Source organism: Leptidea sinapis, chromosome 11, assembly GCF_905404315.1.
Source record: "Leptidea sinapis chromosome 11, ilLepSina1.1, whole genome shotgun sequence".
Lineage (NCBI taxonomy): Eukaryota > Metazoa > Arthropoda > Insecta > Lepidoptera > Pieridae > Leptidea > Leptidea sinapis.
The window spans coordinates 4,038,013-4,062,315 of record NC_066275.1 but is presented as its reverse complement, the minus strand read 5'-3'; the positions used below and the strand labels follow the sequence as shown (position 1 = coordinate 4,062,315).

At 34.7% G+C, this 24,303-nt stretch overlaps 1 protein-coding gene across 2 annotated transcripts in view; it reads left to right on the top strand.

The window, feature by feature from the left end:
- Positions 1–1,537: 1,537 nt before the first annotated feature.
- Positions 1,538–24,303, top strand: part of LOC126966696 (uncharacterized abhydrolase domain-containing protein DDB_G0269086-like) — a 30,148-nt gene continuing 7,382 nt past the window's right edge. For both annotated transcript variants that reach the window (XM_050810893.1, XM_050810892.1), the window contains exons 1-11: positions 1,538–1,694; positions 2,371–3,268; positions 11,258–11,442; positions 11,993–12,118; positions 12,857–13,026; positions 14,826–14,932; positions 15,481–15,593; positions 16,211–16,307; positions 22,065–22,177; positions 23,356–23,433; positions 24,033–24,155. In XM_050810893.1, coding sequence (XP_050666850.1) covers positions 1,602–1,694; positions 2,371–3,268; positions 11,258–11,442; positions 11,993–12,118; positions 12,857–13,026; positions 14,826–14,932; positions 15,481–15,593; positions 16,211–16,307; positions 22,065–22,177; positions 23,356–23,433; positions 24,033–24,155 — 2,103 coding nt within the window. In that variant the 5' untranslated portion in view covers positions 1,538–1,601. The remainder of the gene's footprint in view (positions 1,695–2,370; positions 3,269–11,257; positions 11,443–11,992; positions 12,119–12,856; positions 13,027–14,825; positions 14,933–15,480; positions 15,594–16,210; positions 16,308–22,064; positions 22,178–23,355; positions 23,434–24,032; positions 24,156–24,303) is intronic.

Here is a 24,303-nt window from a genome sequence, read left to right as displayed (position 1 = left end):
TTTGTGTTTTATTTGTGATCGTTGAATAAGTGTAACGTGGATCACTGATCGGCCAATCTAGAAAACTGATCTAATTTTGTTATTTAACACTAAAGAAAGACACTGTGAATACTTTAATATCATAGCAGACCAAGGTTTAAGAGAATTTACTACAGGCCCCGCGCTTGCATAATCCAACACTGCCTACCACTGGTCACCATCAGCAGAGCTAACATGGAAACTCAGTACCAATTTCAAACCAATAATATAATTTCTACGACTTTCGCACTCTTGACAGTATTGGATTAATATAACAAAGCTCCCCGTACGGATTTTAAGGACTCTTATTGTTACTGCCCAAATTCGTTAAGATTTGATGTAAATTAGTTACTCTGGACGCTATTTTGACAGCTTATTTTGGTTTTTGCATTCATTTCGAGTCGGCTTAAAACGATAGCGTTGGAGTTAAATACGTAAGTGATTACCGCAGCCATTAATCACAAGAATCGTCAAATAAATGTACATGAATCTTAATATGAATCCGAATGCTGGAAACACATTGTTACGTGGCGGGCGAGAACAATTAGATATTTCTATGTGAGCCCCAGTTTTTAGTTGCTACATCCAAAATATGTATCGTAAACAATATGTAAAGCGTTGTAAATGTAAAATTTTTCATGGAAACGAATAAGAAGAAAAAACTGTATAAATATAATGGCATAGCTTTAGATCTTGAATTAACTGTTTACGCTTTAAAATCAAAGCATTTTCGAGGTCTCCTATGACTCATGCGGCTCGTTAGACTAAATATAATCTTTGGACATACCTTACACATGAACAACACAATCCTACGATGTCGTATTTCTTGTAAGGAAGAAAAATAATGAAATATCAGGTACTTCATCTAACCATTGAAATCGATTGCCACGGCCCGAACGTTGTTGCAATATCAGATAAACGTTTCAAGCGTGGTCGATGCGCATCACAAATATAATATAAACATACTAGCTGACCCAGTAAACGTTTGTATTGCCATATAAAGTAATAAAACGAAATTCAATACTTAAAATTTTTCGGGTATTAAAAATAGATGACGACTTAATCTCAGACCTACCAAATACTCGTGTAATATTCGATTGCCATATTCTTGCATCCCTATTGCGGATCTGTGGATGGAACAGAATAATAAAAAAATCGTGATTGAAAAATAGGTGTTGATCGTAGACGGGTGAAGATTTGAAGTTGTATGTATTTTTTAATGCTGAATCATAATAAAATATCTGTTATTTTATTATGATTCAGCATAAAATAGATGTTGTTCCTCACCGACAGACAGACTACCCGACCTTCAGACCTACCCGATAGGCACACAAAATTTCATACAAATCGGTCACTGAGGAGTTTGGTAACAAACACCGGGACACGAGAATTTTATATATTAGATGCAGCTTTTTCGTACCTGCAACCTGTCAGTTTTGAGTGGCTATGCTATTTATGGTTCTAACATTTAAAATTAATATTCTTGACCAGACTTCAATTCCGCTGACAGTTGTCAACAAATTTACTGACCGAGTTTTTACATGGTTTACTGTTTTTGTTAAAAACATATTTATACAAACAAGATGCCGTTAAAAAGAGATGAACCTAATATGAGCGATCGTACACTGATCGTCACCGTCGAAGATCTCATTAGCCGTGCGTTTGGGCCGGAGCATGTAAGCCACTTATAATACAAATATTATAAGCATGGGTACATAATTAAATATGTCTACCTGTAGTAAAAAAATGAACACAAACCTGTACCCTTAGATTAAGGATTGGTCTCCGCTGCGCTCCAGCTAGATAACGCAAGCGTAGTCGCAAAGTACGGCAACTAATACTACGCTCAAGTGGGCGTACTTGAGCCAGTCTCTAACAATGTGTGACTTTGACGTGCCACATGTTCTGTTAAACTTTGCTAATAATTGAAACGAAAATGCCGGGTTGCGTGGATAAATTTTGTAAAAATAGAAAGACACTGGGATCACATACCATCACTAAGTATTTTGTATTTTATTAATTTAAATCTAAAAGAGCATGAAGCGTAAAATTTGTAATCTTAATCTAAGCCTGTAGGTACCTGTGCTCAAAAGCTATTTGCCTATGGTAGTGCAATGGTAACAAAGTCAAAAGGTTACATAGCAATTGCAACTTAAATACAGAATCGAAATAACCTTTATTTTGTTGTCATAAATTAATAATTGCACTGGTGTTTTATAGCTACATAGATTGAATCAAAATTGTTGCAATTACCTGCATTTTGCGTACCAACGTGCTATTTTGTGTTATTTTGCATGTTATATAGTTCCAATGATTATAATTAATTAATAGTTCGGCTTCAATTCGTTTTAGAACAACACAGTAAATTTCAAGACTATGCAGATGGTGTTAAATATATTGGCACAACAGATGAGAATGTTGGAGCAAAGAGTAGAAATAAAAATATCAGATATCACACCTCACGAAACTACAAAATATGAGTATGCGAGTGCGAAACATAGTCCACGGCAAAAACCTAATCTAGCCAAATTAAAAGAAACAAAATTAAGGATTGGGGCAGAGGAAAAAGTTCAGAAATTTCCAGTGGCGGAGGAGAAAGCTACGAAAGAAAAAGATAAGATTATTTCAAAGGAGCAGCAAAGGCTTGGTAAGGATAAAGAAAAGGAAGTTAAAACAGCCCAGAAAGAAATAGAACGCAACGAGACATCAGTGTCAAATGCACCAGTAAAAGATGATCAAGTACAAAAAGCAGAAATGGCTCCTAAGGTTGAAACAAAAATGGAAAGAGAGTCAAGGAGAGCACAAAGAGGAGAGGAAAGAAAAGAAAGGATGAAATCGAAAGAAGACGAGAGAGCTGAAAGGGCAGCACAAAAAGAAAGGGAAAAGGCAGAAAGAAGCGCATCAAAGGAAAGGGAAAGAGCCCAAAGGGAAGCTGAAAAGCAAAAAGAAAGAGAAGAAAGAATAGCAGAAAAAATAGCAGAAAAAATAAAAGAAAAAAGAGAAGAGGAGTGTTTAACAGATCAACAAAAAGAAGAGAAGAGAGCTTTTAAAGAAAAGGAAAGAGAAGAAAGAAGTAAGTCAAAAGAAAGAGAAAAAGCTGAGAGAGCTGCTCTAAAGGAAATAGAGAAGAAAGAAAGAACAGAACAAAAGGAAAGGGAAAGGCTGGAAAAAGAAGCCAGAAGAGAAATGGAACGAAACGAAAGAGATACTCAAAGAAAACTACGATTAGAAAGAATACGAGCTATGGCAGGTATATTAACTTTATTAATTTTTATCTTTAATGGTTATTTATGTTATTCCGTTAATACTATAATACTTTAGAAAAAATGTCTGTCGTTAGATGAGTGCTACTCATTTGCCAGCTCCACCTTTATGCGAAAACTTCGACTGCATAATTAAGTTAAATATTGCGTATGTATTATTCAACATACAAATACAAATATTTTTTTCTTATTTTTTCTCAAAAGAAAACATATTATACAAAAAACTATGCACAGGTTACTACATACTTATAATAACTACGCACAACCAGGGGCGTGCATTGGTTTTCTAGTAAGGTAGGCACTGTGGATCTAACTAGTCGTAGTAGAGCTTTGGAATAATATGCAAAGATTGCTTACCGTAGGTGTCTGGTATCTAGAAAAAAACGTTAGAAAAAAATTTATGAGTGGGTGTTCGAAAGAAGTTTGGTTATAAATTAACGGACCCAAATTAAACTAAATCAACTTTAGCACAAGTGTTATATTTATTCAGTTTTATGACGAGGTAGGCACTGTCTAATTGCCTATATAATATGCACGCCCCTACACATAACATAACACATCACAACCATTAGGTACAAATATTGAAGAAGTCTACATAGGTACTTATGTTTGATAAACGCATCGAAAGTACGAAATTGTTACTGCGAGGACTTCTTTAATAAACTAGGCACATACAGACAGTAAGTAGGTTTATGTGAAACAGACATAAAAGCTGATGCCTTATTCCACAAAGTAGCTGTATAATTGGAAAGTATGTTACAACAACAATCTATGAGTACATGTTCTAATTTCTAACTTCTAACTCCTAACTACCCTCTATTTAGTTAGATATTAGTACTCCCCATGTATTGGTCGGTTATTGCATAATTCAAGAATGTGTATGTGTGACTATTATAACTAACTAAATAACAGCTGTTCTTTTAATAACAGAAATTAACAATATTAGAATATACTGCAAATACTAAGGTACATAAGCAACTAAACATTTTTTAACAAAATGAAATTTCTCAAGAAAATAAATTTATTGTGAAAGAATAGGATAATTTAATACAAAGTATGGCCTCCTCTGCTATTCAGAACTTGTCGGAAACGATTATTCATTGAATTAATGAGACTGTTTATGTCATCTTGCGGTATTCGCTCCCAATGGAATTGTAGCAAATCCTTCAGCTGTTGGGTTGTTGTCACTCCGTCCAAGTCCTTCAAAACACGTCTCTGGAGCATGTCCCATGCGTGCTCGATGAGGTTGAGGTCTGGCGATTGTGCAGGTCAGGGCAATACCCGGACGTTCTCCGTTGCCAAGTATTGAGTGGTTCGCCGAGCTGTATGTGAACGCGCATTGCCATGCATTAACGTAAAATCTGAGCCAAAGGTTTGTGCAAATGGATGGACATAAGGTCTGAGAATATCCTCAACGTAATTTTCAGCGTTCATGTTTCCATTTACAAAAACGAGCTCAGTTCGCCTGTTCTTCATAATACCCGCCCATACCATAACTGTTGAGCCGTTGTATGATGAACTTCTTGAAATGCACCTGAGCCTTTCAGTATTTCCGGGACGGAGGTACACTCGCACCCTTCTTGTATCAGGCCTAAACCCGAATCGCAACTCATCGGAAAACATAATTTTTTCCCATTGTTCCTGGGTCCATGTACTGCGTTCTCTACACCATTCATTTCGACGAGCACGATTCCCGTGACGTATCGATGGGCACCTAATTGGGCGTCGAGCTCGTAGGCCGTACAACACTACTTGAATTTTGTAGCCTCAAACTTAACTCTCGAGCGGTTAACATCGGCTGGCGTCTTGCAGTCAGTTGTATGTACCGAGTCTTGCCGAGTGGTTGTACCCCTTTTACGACCTGAATGCTGTTCAGCGGGTTCCCTTGTATTATTGTAGCGCTGCTAAAGACGACAAATAACACTTCTATGAATGCATAAATGCCGAGATACCTGAGATTGATTACGTCCCGCTTGCAACATCCCTACAGCTCTTTGCATTTCATTTGCCGTCGAATGACGTCGCTCCATGACGAAAAGAATATCTAAAAATTAAATTTTGTCGCTTACTTTACTTAAATGGTCGGTAAAATTATAAAATCAAGACTAAACGTAGCAATAAAAACGCACTTAAATTCAAACAAATTCCCTTTCATTTAATTTTATGAAAAAAAAACAAAACATAATGGATTTTTTTTTACAACCAGCCAGTATGTCATCAATAACAAAATGCTTACATACCTATGCACTTTGAGTGAATAAAGACTTAGAAATTAATTAATATAAATGGTAAATTTGTAATGTCATGCATGTTGCTTAGACTTTTTTGATGTGTGTATGTTATGGTTTGCTTTAAGGGAAGGTATCTAAATTATTACCTAGTCTTAGATTTATGTACCCGTCACTGACGTAGTAAAAAAATAAGGACTCCGCGCCGTGATATTAACAAGTGAAGCACCTTTTAGCATAAAGGGTGTGCAGTTACGGGGAATACCAGATAACACAAATTAGGTATGTCCCGTTATTAGTCATAGTATTATATAGCCACATTACTTTTAACTCGGATTTTTTAATTTCTGTTAGATTGTTTCCTAAAATAAAAATAAATATCGCAGGCATACTCCGGTGATTAAAGGAGTAAATAAATAAATTACATAAAAAAACAGTAACACCTTAAAAGTAAGGATTGGGGGTTTGATTCCGGTGCTTATGTCTTGTTTGTAGTACTTATCTTTGTTTTAACTATAAAAATGATTTTACGTAACATTTCTTATTTTTAGAGAACAAATAACGATATTCTTTATAGTCAAAATCAAAGTTTTTATTTGCATAAACATGTTAGATTGATGTTACATAAATATTATAAAGTACATGTTTGCCACATTTATGACGTGCAAATTTTATAAAATACATTTCTAAATCATTAGTAACAATAATATCAATTTAACAAAAGGTTAGTAGCTGTATTATTTAGTATATACTTAGTCGAGTATGTAATTTATATGTATGTAAGTTATACTTTTAGCTTTTAGTTGAAAATATTCGTCTAATCAATATAAGCAGTTTTTACTAAGGTATATTTTCAATTTAGATGAGAAATTCCTATTTGACGATACCTCTCTCATTATTTTTGGGATGTGATTATAGATTTTTATGCACATACAAAAACAGTTTCTCTGAAATAATGTAGTTCTACAGCAAGATACTTGTAGTTTGGTGGGGTCCCTGGATGGGAAAAGAGAAGCATTTTCCTGTTTACTGAATTCGCTAAATTTTTTTCGAACAAACATACAGCACTCAAATATCTATAATTCAACAATTGTTAATAAGTTATATTTTTTAAATAGGGGTCTGCAGCTTTCAAGGGGTCCTTTTCCCGCTGCCGCCCTCAAACATTTTTCTTGCGCTATTAAGACTCTATTTATTACTGTTGAGTTACCCCATATTATGATACCAAACCTAATTATAGATTCTACGTAAGCGTGGTAAGCCGTTAAAGCCGCTTTTTCCGATATATAGATAATAATCCGATATTTTTTTACTCTCCTTATTGCAAAAACAAACTTATTAAGACGTTTGCATAATGATTCAACGTGAGCTTTCCAATTACAATTATTATGCCTAAGAATTTGGTATTTTCAACCTCATCAATTTTAATTTCATTGTATGTTATGTTTCTAAGGGGTGGATAAATGGTATTGTAATTTTTAAATTGTATAAGTTTTGTTTTTATTATATTAATATTTAAATTGTTATTTTCTAACCATTTGCCGATTTTCATGATTTCATCATTTATGACCGAGTCGTATGGTCTTTTTGAGTTTGTGTCAGGGATAATTATTGTAATGTCGTCAGCATATAACACACACTTATTTTCTGTAATATTTGGTAGGTCGCCGATATATAGTAGAAATAATAATGGTCCAAGTACACTGCCCTGAGGTACCCCGGCTTTAATGATTCCAACTTAATTCATATCGTACTATATTTGATCTTCCGTCAATCTTTTCAATCTGGACACACTGTTGCCTATTTTTTATATAACTTTCCAGCCATTTTGAAGTGACACCTCTAAGCCCATATAAATTACATTTGTTTATGAGAATTTCGAAGTCTATCAAGGAATACTGCTGTTACTCTAATTTTTTGATCTATTTTTGTTATCAGATTTTTAACTAATGTATATGCGTCCATTGTGGTAGATTTATTTTGTTGAAATGCGTATTGTTCCTCTGTAATGACGTTGACTTTCGTAAAAAAGTCGGTTAATCGTTTATACATTATTTTCTCAAAAACTTTTGATAGAATGGATATAAGAGTGTTGGTCTATAATTAATAAGTTCCGTATGAGTACCTTTTTTGTGAAGTGGTTTTATAATAGATGTCTTAAAGAGTTGTGGGGAATTGTCCTTGTTGAAATGATAAATTGATTAAATATGTCAGTACTGCAACTATTGCATTTTTGCAAGTTTTGTATAACATGGGTTGTTATGTTATCATGACCAACAGCCTTGGTGTTATTTAAAGAGTTGATTGCTATTATTACCTCATTTTCCGTACAGGGCGCTAAGAATATTATGGAGGAATTTACCGTATTTATTAATTTGAACTCTGGTTTTATTCCATTAACATTCTTACTCCTATTTATAAAATAATCATTAAATTCATTTGCAATATCATATTTTGGGTTTTGTATATTTTTGCCATTATGTATAATCTTGCCAAAATTTTTGGGTGTTATATTTACATCAACTTTATCTTTGATGAGATTCCAGACTGCTTTACCATTATTTCTTGAATTCTTTATATAACTTTCGCTACTATTTGTTTTTGCATTGTATATGCATTTCTTAAGAATTTTACTATATTGCTTATAATTGTTTTTATATTTAATCTTTCTAGTATTGTTTTTGTTTATGTAATATTGATGCATAAGTTGACGTTTTGTGTTGCAGGATTTTCTTAATCCCTTAGTTATCCATTTTGGTCTTATATTGCTTATATTTACTCTTATAGTTTTGTAAGGTAAACACTGCTTAAATAACAGAAGAAATGTGTATAGTGATTTGGTTGTTAAGTAAAGACACAAGTGTTGGAAATTTTGACAGAGTACTGGATCCCCGACAATTCGAGTAGCTCTGCGTTGCATGCGATTCAATGCTTAGAACTGATACTGGGATGTACCAGATCAAAGATGAGAACGATACTCGTATTGAAGTAGTGTTCCACACTACTTTAAAAAATGTTGATAAAGACAGACCTGTTATCATAAATCATTGCATCTTGAAACACATAAATAAATATTCGGGTAAAAAGGTTTATATTCCGGTCACACCGGATGTAACTATGACGCGTAGCGGAGGTTTTGTGTCCCTAAAATTGTATTATGGAAATAATAAAATAGTGTGATAAAAACTATTCTATCTGTGAAAGGTAATTCCTTAACACTTTTATGTAGGTATCCTAGCATTATTTTTTCACAATTTCTCAATACTCGGCAGCATTTTAAAATAATTTATTGCGACGTAAACTGATCCGTCACAGACGATGGCAGATGTCATAATGGCGGCTTATTTAAGTATTATTGTGTGCGTCGGGCTGTGTATTTACACGTTAACTGGCTTGTTTCGATGCTTTACTGTTATGTTAGGTAACACGGAGTCCTTATTTTACTCGTCCGTGATACCCGTACCTATTGAAGGTTTTTAGGAATTTAGGTCAAAAGAAGTAAATATTACGTGTAGTGTGATGTAGATAGGTAGGTAATAGTTATTTATGTAACTGTTGTGTAATAAGGGGTATTAAAACACGAGTGTGGATTATGTGCGCATGATCGAAAAAAAAAACAAAGGAGTGTTGTTATGAAATTCAGTACAACATTACATCACTCGTTTGGATGATGTAATGGTTATTAGAACATTGGGTGTTTTAATGTTGGCAATAAGCTAACTGTTTCAGAATCTTTAATAGAGGATTTAAAGCATGGGTGTAGATAAAATTATTTTCGGTACATACCCAGACCATTTCGGCAGTTCAGTAGTTAGTTAATAAGGTAGCTAACCTTATTCACATCTTTGATTTGTTACACTTAATTAAATAACAGTATGACTACCAATTAATAATCAAACATACTACATTATTAGCACAGTTTCTAATAAAAATGGTATTCATTGCGCAAAATAATCTTTACTTCACTGTTGTATCAAAATTAGATGTACCCTCAATAAAACAATAAGTGTGTTGATACCGACATGAATCGACACAGTATTAGCAGCTACTAGAAGTGACACAGTATTAGCAGCTACTAGAAGTGACAAGATGCAGTTATAAGTTTTATATTATATTTTTTTTTATTCTCATTTTTTCCTCATTTAAGTATTTCTTTTAAGTGGATTTTATTTTTCATCCTATATTTCCTTATTGAGAAGAGCCTGACAATATTTTAATAAGTATTACGTTATTATTTCTAGCAATTCTTCAGTTTCTCTATAGTCTTTTGTAAGAAACCAGTATGTTAGAGTTTTGTTTCTAGTCATTTCAAAAATATTCAGACCTTTATTAGTTTTATTGTATGGATAACTTGATAAGAAAGGGATTTGTTAACTATTAAGGTTTGTTCAATTTGATGGGATTTGACCGACATTATGTCGGAGCCTTATTGGTTTATTTGTTCGCGTATTGTGTTACACGGGAGTTCATTATGTTTATACAAAAGCACATGTGAAATATAAAAGGAAAGGTTGAAATTGAAAAGGGAACGTACTTCGTTTTGTTAACATTTAGGGTCAGTATATTTAGTCAATTAGCTACTCTGTACAGCTCTTTTTCTACTATTTCCTTAACGTCTGCCCGTGAACTTCCTTAACATATGAACGCAGTATCGTACGCATATTATGTTGAAATGACAGTGTTAGCTAGTTGCATGCTGCAAAGCTCGTTAATGTATATAGTGAAGAGCGTTTGACCGAGTATGCTTCCTTGTAGAACTCCACAGTCAACAGAGACCTCGTCACTTAGATTTGTCAATTCTGTTTGTTTCCGTTTTGTAAGGTAGCTCTGAAAAAGGTTTAGCTGAAGACACCTTATACCGATTTGCCCTAGCTTGTGTAAAAGGTTGGGAACAGAGACAGTGTCGAATGCCTTCGTGAGATCCAAGAAAACACCCAAATACTTTTTCCCTGCATCCAGTTTATTGACTAAATCATAAATAATTTTTGTAACAGAGGCAACAGTTGATTTTTTGGGTCTGTAAGCAAACTGATTATTCGATAGTAAGTTTTTACTCTTTAGGTATATCATCAACATTTGTTTTTGATTTTTTCTATGATCTTGGATAGTGGAGGTAGCAAAGAGATTGGACCACTGTTCGAAGTACTATATATCTCTCTCTCTCCAACTTTATAAATGGGACATATTATGATAGATTTTTTTCAATGCAGTGGGGAAAACTCCTGTCAAGAAACAAGTATTGCAAATATTATGTGTAATTGGTTTACAAATAGCATATTTAGAATATCATTTGATATTCCGTCCCATACTAGAGCACTTCTAGATTTGAGCGAATTAATTGTGCTGATAATTTCGAATTCAGTTACAACAAAGATAGCAAACGATGATTCATGAGCTTGAATAGGTATTACACTGTCTTTTTTGGACATTACTTCTCCTAAGAGACTAGCAGTCTGCTGCAAGGGAGGATCCTACTGTGGCAAAGTATTTGTTTACAATGATAATGACATGAATATAGGTAATCGATGAAGGAAATTGCGATGATGAATACGCTACCCATAGGAAAAGAAGGATAATACTGACTCAATATTATCTAAAGAAAAGTTATTTCAGACCTGGGATATTTCAACACATTAAATCTTGGTAAACAATTGGTTTTCATTTGGAGTTTAGAGCTTTATAAAATAAAAATTTGAGTTGAAAAATATAAAGTTTCTACAGTTTTCGTATGATTTTTGCTTTGTGCAGAAAAGCCCCGTGGCAGTATTGATGTAGTGACACAGTCACAGTTCGCACTCCTGGTGGATGCAGTGGAAGAGTTGCAAGTGCAAGTAGAGCCCGCGAAACCTCTAGCCCTTCCGCAAAACAAGCAGCTCATGAGTGAGCTTGCGAGTGGAAGCGCCACCTTGCAGGGAACTATGGAGGCCATGCAGGTTTTATTATTCACATTACAACATTCACATTAACTTTTTATTTGACGGTGGTAAATATTCCAAATTTATTATCATTTATTATTCCACGGTAAACTCGGTAAGTGCCGATTTTTAACAGGTGATCTATAAGTAATACAAATATAATTCTTTAAAATGGAAATCTAGTTTTGTACCACGTTGAAGTATCGGCTAATAGACTCAGTTAAGCATCATGAATGGTTAAGAAAATAAGACAATTAACTGATATAGACAAGGCTCACTTATTTTTGTTATTTTCATTATAATATTATTATGGGGGAGTGAGGCCGATTATAATACAATTTTTGTGCTACAGAATAAGGCATTTTTTTTGGTTATGTCTTATTTATTTATCTTCAACATAAATTGCTTTATAAACGATACCACGCCTTTCATGAAATAATAATTTTGTGTATTGCAAATATTTTTTTACAAAAGGGGCCTCTGGTTTGTATTTTACGAAAAGGAGCTTGCCAGTAAGGTATCTACTTGTTATGGCGGCAAGATAACATATAACACTGGTTTTATTTAGTTGGATGCTCGCGTGAAGGCTGCAGAAGACATGATCGGTCGCATGACAGGACTGCTCACCCAGCTGACAGCTGGCGAAGGTCTAGAGCAAGAGTTCAGGCTTTACACACCTGATCAAACTATGACGGTCGGTGCCATTATTTATTCTAATTTATCTCACAGTTTTTATAAGGAAAATGAGAACAAAGATGCGTTGCCAGCCTTTTAGAAAACGCTTTTACGTAAACGCTTAAACATTTGTACGCGCTTATTTTGAAGGTAACCATGTCGTATCTTCCTAGAGGCACACACCCGCACAAGTAAGATAATACAGTTTGAAATTATGAAAAAGTAAAAAATTATTAAATCAATAAATAATCATTAATATTTTAAAAAAATAAAGCACTTTTTGAGACGCACTAATGTGAATATGTTAATACATATTATGATGCGCCACATTTTAAATCAATTTTTTGGCAATTAAATAGTCGTCCAATATTTTATTCAGCAAGAGTTACGAAATATCTACCTTAACAGCTAAATACTGCACAAAAACAAGGTTTATAAGTGTGTTTTAAATAATTTTGTAAAAGTATTGTTTTTGGGCTTCCGCTGTCCATGCGGTTGTCTGTTGTCTTGTTGCCTGCGGGCTTTATTTAAAAATACACAGACTTATATTCAGTACGTTTTTTGGACATCATTTTTATCATAATTTTTTTATCTATTATTTGGATCATACAAATTTTTGTTCTGTGTGTATTTATCATTGTCATGTCAGTAGTACTGTGATACAAATTGTAGGTATTATCTATTACTTGAAATGAAACTTTCAACTATTTTGCAGTTGCATTTTCAAAAGTATATTTCTTTATAATTATAATTATAGGCAAAAGGATCAATGTCTCGGAAATCAGTTATGATAGATCCAAGCGCAAAGCAGTCGGCAACAAGATCGGTGAGAGAGATGGCGAGCAGCGTTGGAGTTAGCCGGTCGAGTGTCAGAAATGCAGCGTCGTCTATGTCCATATTCACGGCAGTCACTCACAATGATATGGAGTAAATATGATAATTTTTTTTTCTGAAATAATTAAGTGACCACATCACACTCAGTGCTTGATAAGGTGTTCAGATACCACTGTCCTACCCCTTGACAACATTTTATCGGTCTTCCAGTCTTACCTTGGGCCTAGAGTATCATCTAATACACAAATCAGTAATCAGCAGTCAATCTTCGCACTCAGCATGTTAATAAATAGTATCTGGACGACCGAGTCTTGGATTTTTAAGAATGTACAAAACTTGAACATAAGAAAGAAAAAAATCGGACAAGTGGATTCGAAACGGGGTCTTCTGTTTTCCGGATCAGCCAATGTCTCATCTGAAATATTATAGTCTTGTATATAGTGGCGAAATTTACCTTTGTATTCTAATGTTATTGTGGCTGTTTCTCATTAAAACACGGATAAAACTACATTTTTTTTAAATTGAAACCTAGCTAGATCGATTTCTCACCCTCGAAACTACCTGTATACTATATTTCATTAAAATCGTTGGAGCCGTTTCCGAGATTCAGAATAATATATATATATACAAGAATTGCTCGTTTAAAGATATAAGTTAGGAATATTATCTGACTTTACTAAGAAGTAAGGTAAGGTGGGGCACACTGTTACAAAAAAAAATATACGATAATTGCGACGAAAATATTTATATAATCAACTTCCAACTAGCCTGTATATAAACTTTGACATGAAATTGAAATGAAGACATTTAAAATTATTTAAACATAACTTTTATTAGGAACTTCTTTACTTAAATTGCATTTTAATCAGATCAGTCGATTGTAACAGTGAACCCCGTATCTGGGGTACTCTCTTACAGGGTAAGGGGCACAATGTTACAGGATCAAAATAGTATAAAAACGTTTTAAAGAGAAAGAAAATTTTTAATATGTCTACCAACGATACCGTTGCCATATCTGGTTGAAGAGGAAAGTAGAAATGACTTTCAACTTTTCCACTTTTACGTAAATAGCTGACTTTAGATACATCATTTTAAAAAAATTCAGGAATTTTCGAAGTTTTTCAGCTCTCTTGCAATGAATTGCTTTTCTTTGTGTTATATTATTTTTGTTTACTTTTTCATTTTTGTTTATTTCTTACCATTTTCTTTTAAAACCTGTATTAGTTGGGTATCGTTGTAACACAGTGCACCAGGTGAGACAAATGGAAAAAAATATCAACAGAATCTTTTCAGAAATGTTTACGAAAATCTACTTAACGATAATTTGAAGCTATATATACAGGGAACAGAGGAAAATCACAATCACTTACCTTTGCATAATACATCAAGAAACAAAATAAAGAAATTTATCTGATTTTTTCTAATTTTGATGACATAAATTCGATTTTTGTTTGTTCTTTCTAAAACGCGGTACAGACTGAAGCGATTGCAACTGTTAAAAGATGGCCGCTTATGAGGTTGTGAAAACTGTATACCACCATTGTAAAAATAAATGTCAGAAACATAGATACCTACTTGCATTGTAACAGTAACAATATCTATACTTTTAAATAAGTTTAAATTGAACACTTCTCTGAGAGTTATGTTGAACAACACTTTAAAAGAGAAAATGTCAAAGTGTTAGTTCCTTCTAAAGAAATAGTCTCCCACTTTTCCTTTCGATAAAACGTGTGATATATCTGGAACAGGTTTGAGGTTAAAGGTGAAAGGTCGAAAGTATGGTGATATATGCCGAAGTGCAAACTTACGCATACCGGCAATTTCCTAACCGTCACTAATGTTACTTCCCTCTTTTGAAGTTTCGCTAAAACAGTTAACATTTCTATGTACAGGAGAGCTCTGCGTGACCTTAGAGAAGAGTTGACTACGGCGATGAACAACATGACCACAAGACCAGCGATGTTGGCTGACACCGCGTTAAGCACATCTAAAACTGTTGGTGGGTAGAATAAGTTGTGTAGTTAGTAAGTTCAAATATTTTACTTAAAGTAGGATTTATATGTCTTCTCTGCTATCTGTATTAAAACGTAATTTATGTAAAATGGAGAAGTTTCCATTTTTTTTATATGGATGAATTATAAAAATTGAAGTAAGAGAATTGATAAAATAAGAATAATTAATATTAAGTTACACGTGGCGCTTCATCGTGTGACGTCATTCATCCTAGACGAAGCGGCACATATGTATTTTTTTATTACACTATGGCAGAAGTTAAAAATATGCCCACAAATATTGTATTCTTCCTATGTATCCAAGCACAACAGTTAAAAATCCCATTTTTTTTATTTAAATTTAATTTAATATTCTTTCGAATAAATTCGCCCTAAATATGTATGTGAAGATCATTTTGATCTTAGTGTCTAACTATTAATAATAGCTGCCTATTTCTGATTGATATAATATCTTAATTATATGATAATATAAAGCTGTGAATTAAAATTGAAAACTGAAATGAATGTTTACACCGGACTGTTTTTCATTTTTCAGCTGAAAAGTTATCAATAGCTCTCGGTCTGGACGACCGTCTGACTATGCAGCACGCGCTAGCTCAGGACTACACGGAGCAGTTACTAGGTCTCGACGCAGGCCTCAACAGTCAGGTATTACCAACCCAACAGATCATCAGATGAGTTTCCTAAGCAGAATATGAGATTAGTAAACAAGCCATCTTATGGAGGCTGTCGTTGTACCACGGCTATATACGACGCGAGCTGCTAACGTAATTCTTGAAAGATATTTTTATCATCAGATGTTATGAATATAATATAACACGTCAGAACACAAGAAGCACGCACAAAGCATATTGCTTACATATATTTAATACGATATGTATGTAGCACAAATATAAAAATTAATAAATTTATATGTAAACAGGCATAACTCGTAAACAAATATTAATACTTATTTTTTTTTATGGAATAGGAGATCAAACGAGCGTACGGGTCACCTGGTGTTAAGTGATCACCGCCGCCCACATTCTCTTGCAACACCAGAGGAATCACAAGAGCGTTGCCGGCCTTTAAGGAAGGTGTACGCGCTTTTTTTGAAGGTACCCATGTCGTATCGTCCCGGAAACACCGCACAAGGAAGCTCATTCCACAGCTTCGTAGTACGTGGAAGAAAGCTCCTTAAAAACCGCACTGTGGAGGACCGCCACACACTTATTTACTAAACAAGCTCTATCAACACAACAGTAAGTGGTTAAATTATGTTACAGCTGCAAGGATTTCAAGATCAGATGGCGCAGATACGGATTGATCTTCGACGTGGGCTGGAGCAGGTGTATAATGTAAACAATAATGCGGAGACTGCAGGTATTCCAGAGGTCATAATATTCGGACCCACCATTGCTATATTATGTAGCAATTCAATAATAACTTCTCTATAGTGAGGAGTCCACAATACTAAATGGGGATTTACTAGAGCGTCGTGGAGACTTATTAAATTTTGAAGATTAGTGTATAGGAAGAAAAAAAATTTAATGATTTTTAAAAATGATTAAAAAAAAGCATGGAAATACTTAGCTCGTCAGAAATTAATAGTTAAGATGCCTCATAGTGTTTCTGATACAAAAGGTGTGTTCATCTGCTGACGTGCGTAGTGGAGGTGGCACTCCAAAAGGTTAGACAAAAAATCAGAACACGGACGATCTGGAAATGAGGTTAGTTCAATATACCCAAGCATATCAGATTAGTATACAGAAAGATCAGTTCAGGTTCGTCAATAATCTGATTCAGATAGAGATTTTTTGGGAATATTTTCATCATAAAATTCGACTATTGAAAATAAGTTATTTAGGTCTTCAACCGAAGAATTGCTTCAATAATTACGTTAAAAAACAGTAACTAAGCTACGGATAGCAATAAGCATTGCGCAAGGCCCGAGAGATAGGGAAAAAGTAAAAAAGAGAGAGAGAGGCGTGGAGTGTGAACTACATGCTTTTCTCCAGCTGCACGCTCTCATCTTCATTGACGAGTATTACTATTTCGTGTTTTTTTGCATTATTTCCTTAGTAAAAAAAACAACCACACTCGAGAATGTCAAGACAAATTTCTTTTGGCAATGTTGTAACCCTTATACTCCCTTACGTTACGCTCAAATCGTCAGATTTTGTTCCAGCGCTCTTTTTAGTTTATATTTAACCTACATCACCTTAATCTGATGCACTTAAGTATATCTGACGATCGATTTTTTTACTGATCTGTTTCGCTACCCTAAAAACAAAAGACCTATGGGGCCATTCGACTAATATTGTTAAATACATACTTGACATTATAGCACCTGAATTAGCAATAATATTTAATGAATGCATAGATGAGGGTGTGTTCCCTGACCTCATGAAATACAGCAAAGTTATACCTTTGTTTAAATCGGGCAGTTCTTTTGACCCTGCTAATTTCAGACCTATTTCAGTGCTGCCTGTTTTTAGTAAAATTTTTGAAAAACTTTTGCTTCAACAGCTACAAATGCATTTTTGTAAATTAATGAACAAAAATCAGTTTGGTTTCACTAGGGGTTTATCAACAATTAATGCGGGTACTAGACTCATTGAGCACATCTTTGACGCCTGGGAAGAGTCACAGGATGCATTGGGCATTTTTTGTGATTTGTCAAAAGCATTTGACTGCGTCCACCATGAAACTTTACTCCTAAAACTAAAGCATTATGGAGTGAAAAATAGAGCCCTAAATCTGTTAAAACCATATTTAAGCGAAAGAGTTCAGATAGTCGATGTAAACGGCAAACGGTCTTCGGGTAAACCTGTGCGAATAGGTGTTCCACAGGGTTCTATTCTCGGTCCTTTCTTGTTTCTTATATATATTAACGATCTACCGTTTGTCGTAGATGATTGCTATGATATTGTATTGTTTGCTGATGTTACTTCACTTATTTTTAAAGTGAAGCGACGTGCAGATATTGATGACGAGGTAAACAATGCACTTTCAAAGATAGTGCGTTGGTTTGAGACGAATAATATGCACTTAAACAGTAAAAAACAAAGTGTTTACGGTTCATTACACCAACACAGCGAAGGTAGAAACCAACGTACTTATAAATGACCAGAGATTGGAACTTGTGGACACTACGGTCTTCTTGGGTATCACGTTAGATAAAAAGCTTCAGTGGGGTCCACATATTGCCTATCTAGCAGATAGACTCGGCTCTGCGGCATATGCCGTTAGAAAGATTAGAGAGTACACGAATGTTGCTACCGCTAGATTAGTGTACTTCAGTTATTTTCACAGCATCATGACGTACGGTATTTTACTATGGGGTCATGCTGCTGACATTGATATAGTGTTTGCTCTGCAAAAGAGAGCTGTTCGTGCTATATATCAGCTTGGTTATAGACAGTCTCTCAAAGAAAAATTTAAAGAAATAAATATAATGACTGTTCATTGTAAGTACATATATGAAAATTTTATATACGTTCACAAAAATCGTCACCTTTTTGTTCTTAATAGTGATTTTCATTATTATAACACTAGAAATAAGGGATTGCTTGTAACTAATTCTAGTAGGCTTCATAAGATACATAATAGCTTTAAGGGTAAATGTATACACTTCTACAATAAAGTCCCAGCCACTGTTCAGGCATTGTCTATAAATAAATTTAAATGTTTTATAAAAAAATGGCTCTGTCGTAAATCCTATTACTCCACTGCTGAATATCTAAATGATCGGACAGCCTGGGACTAGATTGTGATTATTTTATAGCAACTGTACAATATTGTATATTTTTATTGAAAAGAGCGCAAAAAAAAAGAATGCTGGGAGAGTTTCTTGCGCCGCTTCTTCTCTCTCAGAGCGCCATTTGTTTCCGAAGCGGTAGTAGTATCTAGTAGTATAAGAAATGACATCAAAAAGAATTCTAAAGGAATCAATTTTGAGAAAATAAATGCCTTTTATGCCTTTTAAACGCACGCTACTATATAAAGGACTTATATATAGTAGAGGTTTATATTCGTCTGCTACGCTTGACTAAATGCCAAAATGCCTTCTTGGGCTCTCTGGGTGTTTTTAGATAGATAGTATTATTAAATTACTTTCAAAATCGTATTCGGGATACCGTTTCCAAGGTTGTCTAGTGGCAGGAATCGTATGACCTTTTTAGCGTTCCGTAGCCAAATGGCAAAAAACGGAACCCTTATAGATTCGTCATGTCTGTCTGTCTGTCCATGTATGTTACAGCCACTTCTTTCCAAAACCATAAGAACTATACTGTTAAAACTTGGTAAGTTGCATCTACTTTCTGGAGGCGCATTAACATTGTCACACAAAAATAGAGAAAAAACAGTAAAGTTTTGGGGGTGCCCAATTTACAACTGAAACTCAAAAATTTTTTTTCATCAAACCCATACATGTGGGTTTCTATGGATAGGTCTTAAAAATTATATTATCGAATTTTATAATATATTTTTTTTAAACTGAATGGTTTGCGGGACACTTCCAAAGTGGTAAAAAGTTGCTGTAACTTCCAAAATTGAGAATGATAAAACTAAAATGCATTTTTGTAAATTTATGAACACAACAACACGGGTACTAGACTTATTGAGCACTATTTTGACGCCTGGGATGAGTCACAGGATGCATTGGACAGAGCCCTAAATCTGTTAAAATCATATTTAAGCGAAAGAGTTCAAATAGTCGATGTAAATGGCAAACGGTCTTCGTGTAAACCTGTGGGAATAGGTGTACCACAGGGTTCAATTCTCGGTCCTTTCTTGTTTCTTATATATATTAACGATCTACCGTTTGTCGTAGATGATTGCTATGATATTGTATTGTTTGCTGATGTTACTTCACTTATTTTTAAAGTGAAGCGACGTGCAGATATTGATGACGAGGTAAACAATGCACTTTCAAAGATAGTGCGTTGGTTTGAGACGAATAATATGCACTTAAACAGTAAAAAACAAAGTGTTTACGGTTCATTACACCAACACAGCGAAGGTAGAAACCAACGTACTTATAAATGACCAGAGATTGGAACTTGTGGACACTACGGTCTTCTTGGGTATCACGTTAGATAAAAAGCTTCAGTGGGGTCCACATATTGCCTATCTAGCAGATAGACTCGGCTCTGCGGCATATGCCGTTAGAAAGATTAGAGAGTACACGAATGTTGCTACCGCTAGATTAGTGTACTTCAGTTATTTTCACAGCATCATGACGTACGGTATTTTACTATGGGGTCATGCTGCTGACATTGATATAGTGTTTGCTCTGCAAAAGAGAGCTGTTCGTGCTATATATCAGCTTGGTTATAGACAGTCTCTCAAAGAAAAATTTAAAGAAATAAATATAATGACCGTTCATTGTAAGTACATTTATGAAAATTTTATATACGTTCACAAAAATCGTCACCTTTTTGCTCTTAATAGTGATTTTCATTATTATAACACTAGAAATAAGGGATTGCTTGTAGCTAATTCTAGTAGGCTTCACAAGATTCATAATAGCTTTAAAGGTTTATAATAAAGTCTAAAACGTCTAAAAGGTTTATAATAAAGTCTAAAAAATAAAACTTTAATAATAAAGTCCCAGCTACTGTTCAGGCATTATCTATAAATAAATTTAAATGTTTTATAAAAAATGGCTCTGTCGTAAATCCTATTACTCCACAGCTGAATATCTAAATCATCGGACAGCCTGGGACTAGATTGTGATTATTTTATAGGGATAGAAATGCCTGTACAATATTGTATATTTTTATTGAAAAGAGCGCAAAAAAAGAATGCTGGGAGAGTTTCTTACGCCGCTTCTTCTCTCTCAGAGCGCCATTTGTTTCCGAAGAGGTAGTAGTATCTAGTATATTAAAAATTACATCAATAATAATTCTAAAGGAATCAATTTTGAGAAAATAAATGCCTCTTATGCCTTTTTTTAAAAAAGTATATGATGTACCATGCAAACTTCCACCGAAAATTGGTTTCAACAAGATCTAGTAAGTAGTTTTTTAATACGTATGAATGGTGAGAGCTCATGCACTGTAGGATTTTGAGCAAAGATTATAAATATGATGTTTCTTTCGAACATCGCTACATAGTCGAAATTATTGCGAAACTGAAGTGGCAGTGGGCAGGGCACATAGACACATTCAACGGACAGATGGCCGTTGGGGCAGTAAAGTCATCGAATGACGACCACGTACCGATGAAGATCTGGTCAAGATCGCCGAAATACGTCCAGCAGTGGACGTCTTCCGGCTGATGATGATAATGATGAGTTTGTTTGTTACACTTTGAAGCCTAAGCTACTCAACCGATTATGGCCGACATTCTGGTTGTCTACTATGCATTATGATAAAAAGAAGGATGATTTGAAAAAGCAGGAATTAATCGATTTTTATAATAAGCCTAACCAAGGGTGGTGTCGACACGAACGACAAAAAAACAAAAAAAAAACAGAAGTCAGGAAAACCAGTACAAACTTTTCGATCAAGAGAGCTGAAATCCTCTCTTTATCACGGCCCTTGTAAAGACGATTGCTAATATCCGCGGTACTCTCAAATTCTCGAAGCAATTCAAGCTGTTCGAAAAGCCGTTGTCATCTGTGTGTAAGGTGCAAAGATAAAAAAACAAGAACCCAGTATGGTACTTGTAATAAATATTTGTGTAACGTAGAAGTTTATATTTAGTTATTTTCTAGAAGTTTATTTTTTTTTATGTTTCGAGATGTTGTTCTGAAAGTTTCTATATAAATTAAATATCTAAATTAACTGTACTTGTTTATATGTCAATAATTCTGAGGTTCTCATGTCATCACCCCACGCGACGAATAGTGTAAGTATTTTGGCGCAATTAGCTAATGTATAATTAGTTCTCATAATGGCAGACAATAAATTTTGAAGCATTTGTGAAAACCAAGATGGCCGCCGTGCAAATACTATTTAAATAAAATGTTATTAACAGTTTGGTTTTCTTTTGAGGTTCTCTGGGAGGGGTGCGCGAATTGGTGATCATTAATTTATAAATCTACGAATACTACCTATTTTAAGATTTGAATCTACAAACGTTTTCACCAGTCATTTCAAATTCATTTTGTATTTGTGTTATTTTCGTTTACAGCCATGGCGGAGCTATCGGATCGACACCGCGAGCTGGTCACAGCCCTGGATGAAACCGTTCACGCACACCGCTCACTCACCAGGATGCAGAGCCAACTCGGTGGAGAATTACACGTGAGTGTCCTCCTTTCATAATATACAAATATTCTGATCAAATAAGCCAGTAGTATAGTGCCTCCACTCATAATATACAAATATTCTGATCAAATAAGTATTATACTGCCTTTCTGGTACTTATTTTGAATAAATATTTAAAAGATATGAAGGCGGGGGCGTCTTCTCTTTATGCCTATAAAACGTGACCATACCACTAGGGGACTTACTTGCTCTGCTCGTAGTGCTCCAAAATGTTTCACTAGTTCATACACCACTCCCCGGGGTATAAAGTAAACATTTAGAATACTACTCAGTAATTATATTGAGGCGGTTCTGTCAATACCAATTCAATCGTACGCGTTCGCGTCGGCAGGAGTTTCAATCGAAGACTGACGATTTTGTTATATAATATAATAAACAGCTGACGCGAAGTGGTACCCATTCTTCACCCCAGGTGGAGCGCGGTCACGCTTAAGATTAGGCATTTAAGTAAATGGCGCGAACTCTGATGTTAGGCCAAAGTGCTTTTCTACGTGCTGTAGAAATGTGCCACATTACGATTAGCAAGTCATAGCTCCATAAAAGTTGATGACGCCTAAGAAATGAAAGTGTAGCCGCTAAAAGACCATCTGTCATTTTAGGAGTGCCTGGTAGTAAACATGGACTACGCTTAATCTTCAGATATCCTATTAATAAGTTTACTTATAACGGCGCTTTTTTCTGCCTTGAAGCAGTAATGTGTAAGTGTTATTGTGTTTCGATTGTAGCTACTGAAATTACTGGTCTGTCCAAATGAGACTTAACATCTTATATCTAAATTTGACGAGCGCAAGAATAGTGCCGCCCAGAATTTTTGGGTTTTTCTCTAATCCTGATCGGCAATACATTCAATTGGGCAGGGCGCATCAATTACCATCAGCTGATTGTCCTGCTTATATCTTCCTATCGTTTAATTACTGATGTTTTACACAAACATTGCCTTTTTTGTTTAGAGTAAGGAAATAAAGAGGACATCGTCTGCATAAATTATTTTTCTTTCCAACTTCACAAAATGTTCATTTTTATTTAGAGAAATTAAAGCAACACTATCATAGCGCTCTAGCGCTGTACCTATGCCTCAGACCTGAGAAGAATGGGCCCAACTTTCATTTACAAAGGAATATTGTACATTTAAACTTATTATGTTATGTTTACAGAGTCTAGTGGAGTGTGTGGAGATGATGCGGGAACAGAAAGCAGACAGAGATGAGGTCCTCGACGGGCTCAATGATAAGGTATCTATATTTTCTACTGCTTATCTGTTAGGTAAATAGTAATGCAAGGTCCACCGTTCCTAATATATTACGTAAAAAATAATGATATTCCAAGTTACAAAATACTCAAATTTTACTCGTTTTTACCGATTTAACATCGGTAAAAAGGCAGGAGGATGCTTTCAAGTCGTAAGTATTGTTTTAAATTATTCACCTCTGAACATCCGCCCTTTATCACGTTGGCTGCAGGTAAAAATTTATAATATCTCGTCTGACCAGGCAATGGTTGGACGTCCCCACAGGGACATTGACTGAGATCTGTATGTTCTGGAATGTCAACAGAAGATCCATATTTATTGGTACATTTCAACACTTCATTTAAAATAAATAAAAGGCGTTATCGCGCTATTTACGCCACTTTTAGGCGGTCTTGCTTTTAATAAAATGCAACCAATTTATAAATATAAGTAAAAAGTAAAAGTAAGAAAAAACGGTTGCTGCAAAATACGTCAGCTTTTTATATATTTATTTCGACGCTACTTAAACAATATACCAGTTATATTAATTTGAAAACTCTTTTTATCTATTAGATATTATCGTTATTCGGTTTATCACTACAGGCAGACATATCGCGCCTCGCCGGACTACTGACAGAAATAGAGTTCGCCAAAGCCAGGGCCGACTTGGAGAAGCGATTGTTTAACTGTCACGACAAATTTAAAAAACAAGAGAATATCTGGATGGTGAGTCTTGAGTTTAAAAAACATTTTTTTAGACACCATGCACAAGCATCTCAACACTAGTTTTATACCATTTTTACAACTTATAACAACAAAGCGCAGAAGTGCTGGTCTAACTCATGCTCGTTACTTACGCATTTTCAAATAATAA